At 38.1% G+C, this 14,574-nt stretch overlaps 2 protein-coding genes across 5 annotated transcripts; one reads left to right on the top strand and one right to left on the bottom strand.

Moving 5' to 3' along the window:
* The first annotated feature begins 1,126 nt into the window (after positions 1-1,126).
* LOC137719676 (cullin-associated NEDD8-dissociated protein 1-like) lies at positions 1,127-11,057 on the top strand. The gene is made up of 29 exons (XM_068458718.1): positions 1,127-1,418; positions 1,805-1,913; positions 2,067-2,236; positions 2,747-2,954; positions 3,731-3,896; positions 4,321-4,450; positions 4,661-4,775; positions 4,916-5,073; positions 5,169-5,292; positions 5,416-5,466; positions 5,542-5,624; positions 5,952-6,036; positions 6,120-6,221; positions 6,320-6,418; positions 6,557-6,667; positions 6,747-6,830; positions 6,921-7,061; positions 7,195-7,287; positions 7,418-7,539; positions 7,650-7,809; positions 7,887-8,126; positions 8,385-8,633; positions 8,721-8,897; positions 9,003-9,149; positions 9,330-9,446; positions 9,713-9,881; positions 9,984-10,061; positions 10,143-10,281; positions 10,436-11,057. Exons 2-29 carry the CDS (start codon positions 1,878-1,880, stop codon positions 10,530-10,532), a joined length of 3,651 nt encoding a protein of 1,216 aa, XP_068314819.1. The 5' UTR covers positions 1,127-1,418; positions 1,805-1,877; the 3' UTR covers positions 10,533-11,057.
* LOC137719677 (uncharacterized) lies at positions 10,897-12,606 on the bottom strand. 4 transcript variants are annotated; one of them, XM_068458722.1, is made up of 5 exons: positions 12,215-12,606; positions 12,052-12,105; positions 11,814-11,939; positions 11,440-11,660; positions 10,897-11,205 (listed from the first exon to the last, which is right to left on the bottom strand). In XM_068458722.1, exons 1-4 carry the CDS (start codon positions 12,569-12,571, stop codon positions 11,475-11,477), a joined length of 723 nt encoding a protein of 240 aa, XP_068314823.1. In that variant the 5' UTR covers positions 12,572-12,606; the 3' UTR covers positions 10,897-11,205; positions 11,440-11,474. The 4 variants fall into 4 exon arrangements, with proteins under 4 accessions (XP_068314823.1, XP_068314821.1, XP_068314822.1 ...); XM_068458720.1 differs by having other exon boundaries at positions 10,897-11,139; XM_068458721.1 differs by having other exon boundaries at positions 10,897-11,130.
* Positions 12,607-14,574: the final 1,968 nt, after the last annotated feature.

The following is a 14,574-nucleotide window of genomic DNA, read 5'->3' as shown; positions in this document are numbered from 1 at the left end:
GTTGAAGTGTCGCCATTTTGACCTTGTATTTCAAATTAAAGGCCGGCATTGCGGGAGTTTCAGGCTACGTAGTTGTGAGCGCGACGCAGTGGATCGCTGTCTGGTTCGGTGTGATGTTGTTTTCGCTTTTTCGAGCCTCTTAACGACACGAGACCGTTCACAAGTCCCCCACATCAAGCAAACAGTGGGGAAATCGAACCTTATCTCTATTTGGGTTGGGCATGTGGTTTTTGGATTTAAGGCCCATTAAGCTTCAACGGGAAAAGGCCCATGGGCCTATGAATGAAATAGACATGGATACTATTCTTTGTTGTGTAGTGGGCTGTAACGTGAGTTTTTAATCCAATATGTGACATGGATGCATCAATGGGCGACTACACTGGTTTTTGTTAACCTTCCAATTTTGAACGTTAACATGTATTTTCGAAACCTGTAATTAGTTAAACCCCATGTCAGTAAGCCAAATTTACTTTTTACTAGTTCACCGAATCACCATAAGTTTACGAAACGAATGTGACATTTTTTCCGTACTAATAGATACGTAGATAACTTGTAAAACGAAAGTCAAAAGTTGAAAACCAATTTATTGCTGACCCCTAGTACTGTAGTACATATATCTTTGTACACAAATAATAAATAAATGAATGAACTTATGAAAAATGAGATCAAAAGTCCAAAATAACATTCTTTTGGAAGAAAAACTTAGCAGATTTAGAGTGAGTTGAGAAACTAATGATTTTAGAAAAATCATATGAAAAATTGCTTAAAATTTTATTTCATATGACAAATTTAAAAATATGTATAAGTTCATATACATTTCAAAAATTGTCCTTCATAAAGACCATATACCAAATTATTCTAAGTGAGAGGATGAAGAAAATTAAGGTTCAACCGTAAAATTATTTAACAATATAAGAAGTACTCAAATTACTTACAAGAACCCTCAATTTTTTTTTTATTTTATGTATGATTGATAATCTTAACACACTCCTCACTTACTGTAACTTTTCAAGCCTAACATATATAGTTTAATACTATGAATAAAATTAGAGTTTTCTATAACCAATTAGCTATATAAAAAATATCGCAGCTTAATTATAAAGCTCGTACAAAGGTTCTCCTCTTTTTATTATTACAGTGAACAAAGCGGGCACTTGAACTTCACCCGCACGACAACCTACGTTTGATATTACGAAGAAAGTTGAGATGATGGTCTCTCCTTTACTCAATGCGATTGATACTCTTAACAGAGGGGATTGCGGATCTTGGGATACAAGCCGAGTGCTTTAATTGTCCAAATATATCAGAACCCCTCCCTTTGCTCGCACTCTCTCCTCCACCCTGCGCAAAATACCCACCTCCGAACCCACCACACTGATTCACTGAGCTCCGTCGTCTCCGGCCGCTGAAAACCGCCGGTAAGCTTTTCTTTCGTCTTTTGTTTTTCTTCCCATGCGATTCAACTCGTTTCAATTTTCCCGTGTTCATTTTTTTTTCTCGTTTTCATTTTCTTCCTTTATTTGTTTGTGATACAATATTCGAGAAGCGTTTGAGGGACGATATATTATAGATTGTTCATAGTTTTGTTAAGTGATAGCGTTTAGTTTGGCAATGTCGCTAGGGTTAGTGTTTATCATGGATTCAGTTGTTTCTGTTATTGATTACTGATTATGCAGCTAGGGTTTCTTTTCTTTTGGGTTGCACGATGTATTTGTCTAATTTCTTTTGTGTTGTATATAATGTGTACTGGGTTTTGTAATTTTTATTGTATAATCTTTGAAATTTCATTTTGGTTTCTTGTTAGATTTGGATATAAGTAGGCAGTGACACTTTTCGAGTTCGCTGCGGACAGCACCCATTCATATAGCATCGCCAAGATGGCGAACTTAGCAATGACCGGTATACTGGAGAAGGTATGTCACTTTTAAGATTGTGTTTACATGATATGCACTAATTTGTTTGTGGGAGCATGTTTGTTGGTGAAAGGAAGATGAATTCTCACCCGTTATTTCAGCTATGATGTACGTGTTTATATATGTTTTGACTTGTTTGAGTTTGTTTTACAGATGACCGGCAAGGATAAGGATTTCAGATATATGGCTACTTCTGATTTGCTGAACGAATTAAACAAGGATAATTTTAAAGCTGATTCTGATCTTGAGATAAAGTTGACAAGTATTATTATACAACAACTTGATGATGTTGCTGGTGATGTATCAGGATTGGCCGTGAAATGGTATTACCTATTACACAAACAGTTGTTTTTGCTCTTATCTGTTGGTTACACCATGCTTCCTTTAATTCGGTTCACCATTCATTGTTGTCATTGTTGTGCAAGTAATTGTTATATAAATGGTGTTGGTGAATTGTAATAAAGAATCATACAAAATTATAATGCTTTCTTAGTTCTTTGCTAGTAAACTAACCTTGTTTAAATTTTAGATATATTGGCACAGTTTGTAGGTTGATTAATAGAATGTTCTGGAAGTCCGAAGAAGCTTCAGGCATGGATGCTTTCAAGTATCATGTCCTCAATTGTCTGACTCACATCTCCAAATTGAAGTGTCCTAGTAATCATAAAAAACTTGTCATGATCTTTCATTGATGTCTTATCTTGTTTTGGTGTATAATGTCTGTATAAGTGGAATATCTGGAATAAAATTTTATGATACGGAAATGCTGCAGTAGAATGTTTATGCAACATTTAATTTGATTCTTTGTTTGTTATTTTTATGTGATGCTGCAGTCTCGTTCCCTTAGTTAAGAAGGTCAGCGAGCCAAGAGTTGTGGAGATGACAAATAAGCTTTGTGAGAAATTACTAAAGGACAAGGAGCATCGTGATATTGCAAGCATAGCTTTGAAGACTATTATTGCTGAAATTTCTACTCAGTCTCTTGCGCAGTCTATTATTCTATCTATTTTGCCACAGTTGGTTAAGGGAATTACTGATCCAGTGAGTTAATAGATCTCATACTTTTTACTTTATCATAGATATTTTTCCCTTTTGGGTACTTACTCTTTCTATTATTTAATAAGTGCTGTACTACTAACTTGGAGATGAAGTAACTAATGAGATTGATGATTTGCACATGCATTCTACAAATTCACATCCATGGTGACCTTAGAAAAATTTGAAATTTGTAAGTAGCCACACTTTGGAAAGTGTGAATGCTGTCTAAACAATGAAAAGGTTTTATAACTTTGCAGTTTTACTATCACAAAGAATTGATGTGTGCTTATCTTGGTATTTTATTTTCTTTTTAGCAACTGTGTTAGTAGAAGGTGAATTGGTTCTGCAGGCTATGTCTATGAAGAACTGGAATTAAAGAGTGAAAATTGGGGTAATACCTGAAAGGGAAAGGAAATGAGTGATTAATATCCTCTAGTTAATTGATCTGTGATCTCGTTTGAATAAAGGCTCATAAACTAGGGATTAATTCAATAAAAAAAGGATTATTCAGGTTATGCTATCCTTCATTTCATCTGTTGTCATCTGTTTTTCCATTTGGGATGTGCTATCCACACACCCCAAATTACTCCTCACACACCCCTTGTTAATTTATGTCCGTTGATCTTCTTCAATTCATCCGATCCGACGGCCGAAAATTAGGAGGGTGTGTGAGAAGTAAAATGGGGTGTGTGGATATCACACCCCTTTCTATTTTTGCTTTACTATTCCCAGATGCCAAATTTGGTTTTTATTTCTGATTTGTTGTGCTGTAATCCCAGGGAATGAACCATGAGATAAAATGTGAATGTCTTGATAACTTATGTGACGTTCTTCATAAATTTGGCAATTTAATGGCAACCGACCATGAGCTGCTATTAAGTGCCCTCTTGTCTCAGTTGAGCTACAATCAGGCCAGCGTGAGGAAGAAAACTGTGTCATGCATCGGTAAGATTCACTGGTTCTTTTGTACTCCCTTATGCTTATAATACTAGTTCAAGAGGGTCGTTTACTTGATTACATCAACTTTATTTTGCTTTGCCTGAAACAAGTACAAGTTCTTTCGAAGATCTGAAGGCCCTTTGGAAAATCTATTGACTGTTGCGACCAGTCACAACTAGTCTGTTTATACTATTTTGGGTCTTATTATTTATTTCTGAAATCTAAAAGTTGTCCAAGCTTAACTAATCATCCTTTCCAAGTAAACATGTACAAAATACCATGTATTGAGAAACCTGCTTGATTTGGTGCTACCATGCTACAATAGTTCATTCTTGTGGAAGTTGGTATTAACAAGTTAGATGCGGCTTTGTCTTTTTATGTTCCATAAATAAAATAGTTGATTAAACCGTACAAATTGTTTTGCCTTCAGCATCTCTTGCTTCGAGCTTGTCAGATGATCTGTTAGCAAAGGTAACCGCTGAAGTTGTCCAGAAATTGAGAAATAAGGGCACAAAATCAGAAATGACTCGTACAAATATTCAGATGATTGGTGCTTTAAGGTGAGCTTTGTGGGTTTTAATGAAATGCCTTTGGTTCCATTTCCCTGTTTATAGTTGAGGTAATAGAGGCTGATATTATTCACTTTCAAGTGGGGAGCAATATATGGCCTAAAATTGGGGTACACTACTGTTCCCATCGATATACAAGTATCTGCTTTTAGTCTTAGAGTTAACTTACTTTTGGTAACTAGTTTATATCACTATGTGCAGTCGTGCTGTTGGATATCGTTTTGGACCCCATCTTGCTGACACTGTCCCAGTGTTAATTAATTACTGCACAAGTGCATCAGAGAATGACGAGGAGCTTCGTGAATACAGCTTGCAGGTACTGTACATTGGTTCTTTATTGTTTTGGTATTTTTCATTTTATTTCCAGGATTATATAAAAGGTGTGTGCATAATAAACTGATTTTATTTATACTATTTATAAATTTGGTTTATACTCATATATGCTTTTGATTGCAGGCATTGGAGAGTTTTCTGCTTAGGTGCCCCAGGGACATTTCCCCCTATTGTGATGAAATTCTTCATCTTAACTTGGAATATCTAAGTTATGACCCGAACTTCACTGATAACATGGAGGAAGATACTGATGATGAAACTCATGAGGAGGAGGAAGATGAGTACGTGTGTTTGAGGTTATATTTGATTCATAGTCACAGGGCAAGAGCTATACAATAAAATTTCTACTTATTCTGGCTTCTTTATTATGTTGTAGTGGGAGTGCGACAGAATATACAGATGATGAAGATGTCAGCTGGAAAGTTCGAAGAGCTGCAGCTAAATGCTTATCGGCGTTAATTGTATCACGTCCTGAGATGCTTTCAAAGCTGTATGGGGAGGTATCTTTGAAATAGCTCAATTATGTTAATTTTTCTTTCACACAAAAGTAGTTGCTTGCATGATTTTGGTTTTCTCCATGATATTATTAATATGTGGGTTTCTGCTTTTCTGCTTTTCTGCAGGCTTGTCCAAAATTAATTGACAGATTTAAAGAGAGGGAGGAAAATGTCAAGGTAAGCCAGAATGAACATCTGTTAGTGTTCCCTTGAGATTCATGGGGTTGGTTATCTGATATTATTTCTCTACAGATGGACGTTTTCAATACATTCATTGAACTGTTGCAGCAAACTGGAAATGTTACTAAAGGACAAAATGATATAAATGAACAGAGGTAACTTAGTTGTATACTTGTGTGTTATCCTATTGTCAAATCACATGCAGTTTGTTTTCATTCTTACCTCTTCTCTAGCGTTTTCTTGGACGAATATGGTTTTAGAAATTTTAGTTTCTTGACTGGGGAATTGATTATTAAAAAGGTTGTGCATGGTTATCATCACTGCTTTATTTTACTCTATGATTGCCTTCCACAACTAGGGAGATCTGTCAGCAACACCTTGGGCTCTCTAATTCATTTTTCCCATTGCTTGAGTTGCATGGTTTTTCTGGTTATCAAGAATATATGATGTAATAATGGCTGAATTATGGTCATATTTTGCAGTCCAAGATGGCTACTGAAGCAAGAAGTGCCAAAGATCATCAGATCTATAAATAGGCAGCTACGTGAGAAATCTATCAAGACAAAGGTAGGAATTTCTGATGCACCTTTCGGATGGGTTCATTATGGGCATATTATGAAGTGAACTATATAACATTTATCTATTTGCAGGTTGGCACGTTTTCCGTTTTGAAAGAACTTGTGGTGGTCTTGCCAGATTGCCTGGCGGATCACATTGGCTCACTCATTCCTGGAATTGAAAAAGCATTAAATGTAAGTATCATATTCTCTGAAACTGGAAGTTTACTCCCTAATAGTTTAATATAAGTTTCTCTAATGCTGATATTTGTTCTCGTTAATTTTGTTTCTAGGATAAGTCCTCTACCTCCAATTTGAAGATTGAAGCTCTTATATTTACAAGATTGGTGTTGGAGTCACACAATCCTTCTGTTTTCCATCCTTACATCAAGGTAAGTACAGTAATTCTTACATTTATGCTATGCTATGAATATGCTGATATGATACATTACGATAGTGAGAAATAGACCACAAGGTGCACTTTGTGTGGGTATGGTGACAGTATCATTTATAAACTGATATTATTGCAGGCCCTTTCTAGTCCTGTTTTATCTGCTGTGGGGGAGCGTTATTACAAAGTCACAGCTGAGGCATTAAGAGTGTGTGGGGAACTTGTCCGTGTTGTTCGCCCAAATATTGAGGTGAATTAGTTGGCACCCTTAGGAGGCTTGATGCATTGTCAAACCACTCTGCTTATATTATTTGGATTTTTTCATGTAGGGAATTGGTTTTGACTTCAAACCTTATGTTCATCCAATATATAATGCTATAATGTCACGCTTGACAAACCAAGATCAAGATCAAGTCAGTATAATTTCTCTTAGATTGTACTTTACGAATAATTCATCTTAAATGTTTTTGTCTATATTTTTGCTCATGCCTACTCTTCTTCAGGAGGTCAAGGAATGTGCTATATCTTGCATGGGTCTAGTTGTGTCAACATTTGGTGATAACCTTGATGCTGAATTACCTGTATGCCTTCCTGTTCTTGTTGATCGAATGGGAAACGAGATTACTCGACTTACAGCAGTGAAGGTAATTTATTTGCTTTCTTTTGTGATTATGTGCATGTTCATTTTCAGGCTTTCTTCTCCTGAGACATACATACAGGGTACTATATTTCAATGTTTGTGTTTAGTTATTAAGCTCTTAAGTGCTTTTCTTCCAGGCATTTGCTGTCATTGCTGCTTCTCCACTGAAAATAGATCTATCTTGCGTGTTGGAGCAAGTGATTGCAGAGTTGACTGCATTCTTAAGAAAGGTGCGGTAATTTGTTTAATTTGATGTTGAATTGATAATCTTTTTACAAATAATTTTTATGATATTTGCTTTAGAACCCCCCAAAGGTGTATGGAATTTTTTCTAACATTTTGTGCTATTGTGGAAATCAGGCTAATCGGCCTTTAAGACAGGCAACATTAGGGACCTTGAATTCCTTAATTGTTGCTTACGGCGACAAAATTGGTGCAGCAGCTTATGAAGTAATTATTGTAGAACTTGCTACACTAATAAGGTTCTGTTGCTACTTCACCATTTTGTTTCTTTTTGTTCTTTTTATAATATTGTGTGATCATTAGCTGGGTGATTTAGTTTCTGAACCCTAGTTTCGTTACCCCTTTACAGTGATTCGGACTTGCATATGACGGCCCTTGCCCTGGAACTCTGCTGCACCTTGATGGCAGACAGGTCAAGCCCAGTTGTTGGTTTGGCTGTTAGAAGCAAAGTTCTTCTGCAAGCATTAACGTTAATTAGAAGCTCATTGCTGCAGGGGCAAGCCCTTTTGGTAAAAAAATTTCTATCTGGTGTTATGATATGGAAACTTTGCACATGTTTGAAAACATTCTTCATTGAATGATGCAGGCATTGCAAAACTTTTTTGCTTCCTTGGTGCATTCTGCAAATACAAGTTTTGATGCCTTACTAGACTCTCTTCTTTTGAGTGCTAAGCCCTCTCCTCATTCGGGTGGGGTTGCAAAGCAAGCTTTGTATTCAATAGCTCAATGTGTGGCCGTCCTTTGCCTTGCTGCTGGTGCCCAGCAATGTTCATCTACCGTGAAAATGCTTACTGAAATTCTCAAATATGACAGCACTACAAATTCAGTAAGTCCTATTCGGGAAAAAAGAGGAAATATATTCAGTTAAGGTTATATTCACAGATGACAGTGATTTGGTGGTTGTAAGCAAAATGTCATTGTAAAGTTGAGGTAAACCAATAGATTTTAGACAATTTAGTAGTATTCGGTCATCAAGATGGCAGTGGTTTGGGGTAGAATGATGGGATTTAGTTGATTTATTATTATTTATTACTATAATTATTTTTGAGCCCAGTATAATTGCTTTCTTTTTCTTATGATATAGGCTAAGCAGCACCTTGCTTTGCTGTGTCTCGGGGAGATTGGGAGGCGGAAAGATCTAGGCTCCCATGACCATATAGAGAATATTGTCATTGAGTCCTTTCAATCTCCTTTCGAAGAGATCAAATCTGCCGCCTCCTATGCTCTTGGCAATATTGCTGTTGGTAACCTACTCAAGTATTTGCCTTTTATTTTGGACCAGATTGACAATCAGCAGAAAAAACAGTATCTCTTGCTTCATTCTCTGAAAGAGGTGCATTCTTCTGAACTTTAAAGCCTGATTTTGTTACCTGTATCGTCTGTTTTGTCGTATTTAAGTTTGTATTCATCCATTTGGCAGGTCATAGTAAGGCAATCTGTAGATAAAGCAGAGTTTCCGGATTCCAGTGTTGAGAAGATACTTAATTTACTTTTTAATCACTGTGAAAGTGAGGAAGAGGGTGTTCGCAACGTAGTAGCTGAGTGTCTTGGTAAAATTGCACTTATCGAACCCGCAAAACTTGTTCCTGCACTTAAGGTATTTTGATCAAATGACCCTTTGCCCTCTGCATAATCTTTATGGTTAAAATATTTGATGAGTTGCCGTTTCATATCTATGGTTTCTAATCCTGAGTTTCTATAGGAACGAACATCCAGTCCAGCTGCTTTCACAAGAGCTACTGTTGTCATTGCAGTTAAATATTCGATAGTTGAGAGGCCGGAGAGGATAGATGAGATCTTATACCCTGAAATCTCATCATTCCTGATGCTTATTAAGGATCATGACCGGGTAAGTCTTAGATTTCTGATGCTTGATATGCTAAATAAAGTGCTTGGGTTTTAAACCATCTTTTAGTTTTTTCGATTCCCTTGAATGTTGCTGTATTCAGTATTGTGTTAGCTGTTATGTTCTTGGTTGGTTTGGACTTTTAGACTTTTGTGATGACTGATTTGGTATGGCCTAATGCAGCATGTGAGGCGTGCGGCTGTGTTGGTTTTAAGTACATTTGCCCACAATAAGCCAAATCTGATCAAGGGGCTCCTGCCAGAGTTGTTGCCGCTTCTTTATGATCAAACTGTCATCAAGGTTGGTTGAGTGTTCTGAACTTTGTCCCTGTGTTAAGTGGTTGATAGACTGCCTTTGCAGAATATAGGACATCCATGGTATTACTACATTTCTAGCATTATTATCTGTCTTGTGTAGAAGTCCAAGTTCCTTTTCTTCTGTTTGTATCAGTCGATCTTGGATGCTCCATCTTATATGTAACAGCACCATCTATCATTCATTCATTTGTTTTACCTTGTGTTAGCCATGGGTTGGTCTCTTATTTCGCTTGAAAATCCTGGATGCAGAAAGAGTTGATCAGGACAGTTGATCTCGGCCCTTTTAAGCACATTGTAGATGATGGGCTTGAGTTAAGGAAGGCTGCATTTGAATGCGTGGACACATTGCTGGATAGCTGTCTTGATCAAGTGAACCCTTCGTCTTTTATTGTTCCACATCTTAGATCTGGTCTGGATGGTGAGTTTCGTTTTTGTTCATGCATTTTTGAAGATGGATAGTTAGCATGTGATGCTTATTAAATTTATTACCTTTTAAACTGAATTGGATTCGCTTTTCCAGATCATTATGATGTCAAGATGCCTTGCCATCTTATCCTCTCAAAGCTTGCGGACAAGTGTCCATCCGCCGTACTGGCAGGTGAGTTAATTCACCAATTTTTCTTCCCTGAGATTCAGAAGTTCTGCAGTTTGTTGCAATCTAAATATTTCTATCCTTCAGTGCTGGACTCGTTGGTGGATCCTCTCCAAAAAACTATCAACTTTAAGCCAAAGCAAGATGCTGTCAAGCAAGAAGTAGACCGCAATGAAGACATGATTCGCAGCGCTCTGAGAGCTATTGCGTCCTTGCACCGTATAAGGTTTTGCCCTTGCTTTATATTCTAGTCCATCTGTACATTCTGCGCGAAATTCATGTTTGTTCTCCTTTCCTTACTGTTCGCGTATGCGTTCGTTTTGAACTTATGACGTTGAATGAACCTTGTAATGCTTTTGTTATATGTTGTTATCCTGCAGTGGCGGAGATTGCAGCCTTAAATTCAAGAACCTTATGAATGAAATTTTAAAATCTCCAGCGCTCGGTGACAAGTACGTTTCTATCCGAAATGAATGACCTGCCTGTGTTGGTGTTGTCTGCAACGAATAAAAAGAACAGAGATTGAATCGCTATCATATCATTATTGGACATCTGCGGGCTTAAGCTTTTCTGCGGCAGAATACAAGAAATAGAGGGAGGCTGTATGAACATGTTGTCGTATTGTAGGAATACCGGTTATGGTTCTTGTATAGGTTTTAGAGCAATTGCGTGGTTTTGGCCTTCTGCAACCGTATTTTTGTAACGTGATATCAGTATCAGTACCATCTTTTTGTATTCCCTTGGTTAGCATCAAGATTGCCGAATTGTCTTTCCAGTAGGAAACAAGTTTACTACAGAAAACACGCGTATTGGTCGGATTTGCCGAAGAAGCAACAATGGAGATATCAAGCTCTTGTTTAAAGATGAAAACCAAACTTTGGTCTGGACATCAAGCATTTCTAATCTCTTACAGATGCACACTTGATGTTTAGCAAACCTTTAAAAGCTATAGTTTTCTAAATCTTTGAACTCATCGTGTGATGCCAGCATTTCTTGCGGGTACGTCATTTGTATTGCTCTTAAGATTGATCCATCAAACGAGACATGCTCCACGAAATTCAGATGATGATACAAGCTAGAGTCTCTGACACAAAGGGAGATTTCTTGTAAAAACGCAAACGCGACAATTTATCCGTTCTCTAGATTAGAGCTAACAGAAGCACCAAAATAGCTGATCAGTGATCACCAAAACGGCATGACTGCACAATTCTCACAAGAAACATATGCAACAACCGAGAGTACGCGATCTTCCTAGTAGAGAAAAATGCAGGAGGCACAATTTACAGACACGAAAGCAAAGAACAAGACTTGATATCAAAATAAATGGAAGGTAAAAGCTTGTACGCCTTCTCATTACCCTATGTATGTAATCTAAAAGTCTTACCATACGCGAGCTTCCCCCACATCTTGGGTTTCTCTTCATTTCTCCTCAAATTCAACATCAATAATCTCCGGCTCTGACTTTGACGAAGAAGAAGGGCCTCCTCTACCGTCTCTTGAGAAGAAGTCTGATTTTGGCTGCCACACGGTGTTTCCACAGCTTCCACAGCGGATTACTTGGTTCTTGTAACCAACAAATTGCCTCTTACATGCCGGACAAGCGCCCTGTCCAAATTTCGCACAACACACACACTTAGCCATTCGAATAGCCAACCAAATGATTGCGTTACAAAGTTAAAATTTCCATTTGACGCACTCAATTTAGTTGCAGACTAGCAGATCGCTAACATTAACACAAACATATGCAACTAGTAATACCTTAATAACAAGGCTGTTGGCAACTGCTCCGATGAGAAGAGGAGCAGCAAACGGCAGAACCCATGTAGCGAAAATCAATATCCGAAACAGCCATCCGGATAATGCAAACCACAGGAAGAAAATTGTCTTCAAAATCATTCAAAAAAATGAGACAAAATGCGAATTAGTCGAACACGAAATGATTACAAGACAAGACAAAATCTTTGCATAATTTCGGAAAGTGAGGTAATACGCTTACCGCAAAGCTTCTTCCCAATGGGGCCTCCATGAATTCAGAAAGCTGCTTCCTGTACTGCACGGTTGCCAAACACCGAACCAAACCCGAAAATTCAGCAAACATAACAACATGTCGCGTACATGTATACTGAAAGCAAAAGAGTAAGAGCGAGAGAAGAACAAACCCTAGGCCAATTTCTGCTGAAATCCACGCTGAAGGCGCGCCAGCGCGTTCCAATCTCGAGTTCTCTGTCGATTTCTCTGGCGCGATCGACGGCGGAGCGAGCGATTGTGTCAAAGCGGCGGGAGAGGGCGTACTGACGGTCGAGGCGCTCGGCGGTCTTCTTCGCCTCAAAAAGGAACCGCTCGAATCCGTCGTTGGCGCTCCGCCACGCGTCCTTCGCGAAGCTTCCTATGTCGCTGCGCTGGAACGCCTTGATGTTCGGCACCTGGCAATGGCGGGGGCCTCTGCCGCCGTTGGGCCTTCTCCCCCTCCACGGAAGCGGTACCGCTCCTTGCGGGCACCGAAGCGTTGTCGCCATTAAAGATGTGAGAGAGAGAGATAGAGAGAGAGAGAGAGAGAGTTTCAGCTGTACTGATAAGCGGTTTAGCTGAGCGAGCACTTCACCTCCACACATAACGACATGTCGTTTATTTGTAACAAGCTAACAAAACACACGACGTCTCGTTTAGTTTCTAACTACATGTTCCGGCACACTGCTCTCCCCTTGGCGTACCTAACCGTGAGAGATTGAAACTTTGGCGGGAGATTTTGATCATTTCAGTCAGAAATGTCTACAGCACCTGTTCCATGTTAGTTTTATGAACTTTACGTTCAGGGTTTCTTAAAGCGGATTTGGATCCTCTCCTGAGCTCAGCAAATCACACGGACAGTTGGATTTTGATCCAACGGTTATAAATAGGGATCCTTTTAAAAGTTATAATAATTGTAGCCGTTTGATCAAAATCCAACAATCTGTGTGATTTACTCAGGAGGCTCAGCAGGCTGAGCTCAGGAGAGAATCCAAATCCTCTTAAAGCTAGGTTTCGTAGCTGTGGTTTCGATGCATGCATGTATTTATTCCTTTATATTTCCAGACCCTGAGAAAGCTGTCTCTGCTATCTTTTACAGGTTTACCTGCCAAGTAAGTGCTTATATTGGATGGACTTGGGTGACTTGTACGATTCACTTTCTGGTAAGGGGTTTTCGGCAAGGCAGAAGAGATCGGCGGCGTCAAATAACGTTGATGCGTCGTCCTAATGTCGATATTTTGCACGTTTCCACAGAATTCCAGCTCTTGAAAGCGAATCTTCTGATTAGGTTCCATGGTAATCTGAAGAGTGTATCTTTTGATACTATTCTCATAGGATGCCCTTGCTCAATATCTCATGGTACTCTCTCAAGGATTTGTTTTCCAGTGCGTAACTTATAAGGGGAAGAAATGTTATACGTTTTTGGGCAGACAGATGCCTAATTGGCATGGTATAGAAAAATTAGGATATAAATTGCTCGAGGAAAGGCGGCAAAAGCTCTAGGGAGAAGAAGTTGCTGCTTATCTTGGATTGGCATGCTACAGTAATTGTCCAAATGTATCTTCAACTCGTAAAATGAATTGTCCCGGCAATTGATATTAAAAATTATTTTTTCTAAGACTTAATAGAACGAGTGGGCAGAAAGAAGACAAACAGAGTCGAGTTGGTACTGGGAGTCGGGGAGTCCGGGAGAGAGATATAAAGCGAGAGGGTATCGGATCTTATGGTTATTGTAGTAGGATTCTTTTAGTAGCGAAGAAATTAGCAAACTAACTTTTACCGAGTTGATACGAATTATCCGCAGGTAGACCCGCTTCAATCCGTTATCTTAATTAGTTAATGTGTCAAATTCAAAACCTACTTAACGAGTGACCCAATTAGTTAACATGTTGATTCAAAACCTGTTATATTTATATCATTTCATGTCAAGTTAACGAATCATGTAGAAAATTATCAAGTTTAGTTTAAATCATTGAATTACAAATTGAAAATATTCACATATAATTTGGATCAAGTTCAAGTAAGTATACATTAGATCATTCGTTAGAGTGATTCACCCTTCGAAGTGGGATGAATGGGCTGACAGAGCCCAAACTAATATGCGCTGGCCCACAACTGGACAAAAGAAAATAGAAAAAATAAGTGAGTGTTCAAAATGCTAGTGGGTTAATGAATGTCCACAGTGATATTGAAAACTTTGGTAGATTTTTTCAATACTCACACAGATTGGATTTGCAACATTGGTAGATGAATGAAAACATTGACAATGTTGATATGTGGACTTGGAAATGAAGGAGATCATTTTTCAAAAGGTTTGGTGTAAATTTTCAAAATGTAATAATAGGGAGTTGCTTTATAAATAAAGCATTACGACTGCTATCAACAGATATAGAAAAGAGAAAGAAAGAAAAGATCAATAACATCATTATTTATTTCTACATCCTTTATTTGCCATCCTCTCATGCTATAATTACAGTGTAATATTTTACATCTGTTTCATCTCTTTAACTAG

Source organism: Pyrus communis, chromosome 16, assembly GCF_963583255.1.
Source record: "Pyrus communis chromosome 16, drPyrComm1.1, whole genome shotgun sequence".
NCBI classification, from domain to species: domain Eukaryota; kingdom Viridiplantae; phylum Streptophyta; class Magnoliopsida; order Rosales; family Rosaceae; genus Pyrus; species Pyrus communis.
Note: the sequence above shows the minus strand (reverse complement) of the source record. Positions and strands in the feature narration are given on the sequence as shown.

Excerpts from the sequence above, each read along its gene's own strand:
- LOC137719677 (XM_068458722.1), bottom strand. The coding sequence starts at position 12,571 with ATGGCGACAACGCTTCGGTGCCCGCAAGGAGCGGTACCGCTTCCGTGG. Across the intron at positions 12,106-12,214 it reads TCAGCAGAAATTGGCCTAGG|TACAGGAAGCAGCTTTCTGA; the intron begins GTTTGTTCTTCT and ends GCAACCGTGCAG. Across the intron at positions 11,940-12,051 it reads CATTGGGAAGAAGCTTTGCG|ACAATTTTCTTCCTGTGGTT; the intron begins GTAAGCGTATTA and ends ATGATTTTGAAG.
- LOC137719676 (XM_068458718.1), top strand. The coding sequence starts at position 1,878 with ATGGCGAACTTAGCAATGACCGGTATACTGGAGAAG. Across the intron at positions 8,127-8,384 it reads ATGACAGCACTACAAATTCA|GCTAAGCAGCACCTTGCTTT; the intron begins GTAAGTCCTATT and ends CTTATGATATAG. Across the intron at positions 8,898-9,002 it reads AACTTGTTCCTGCACTTAAG|GAACGAACATCCAGTCCAGC; the intron begins GTATTTTGATCA and ends GAGTTTCTATAG.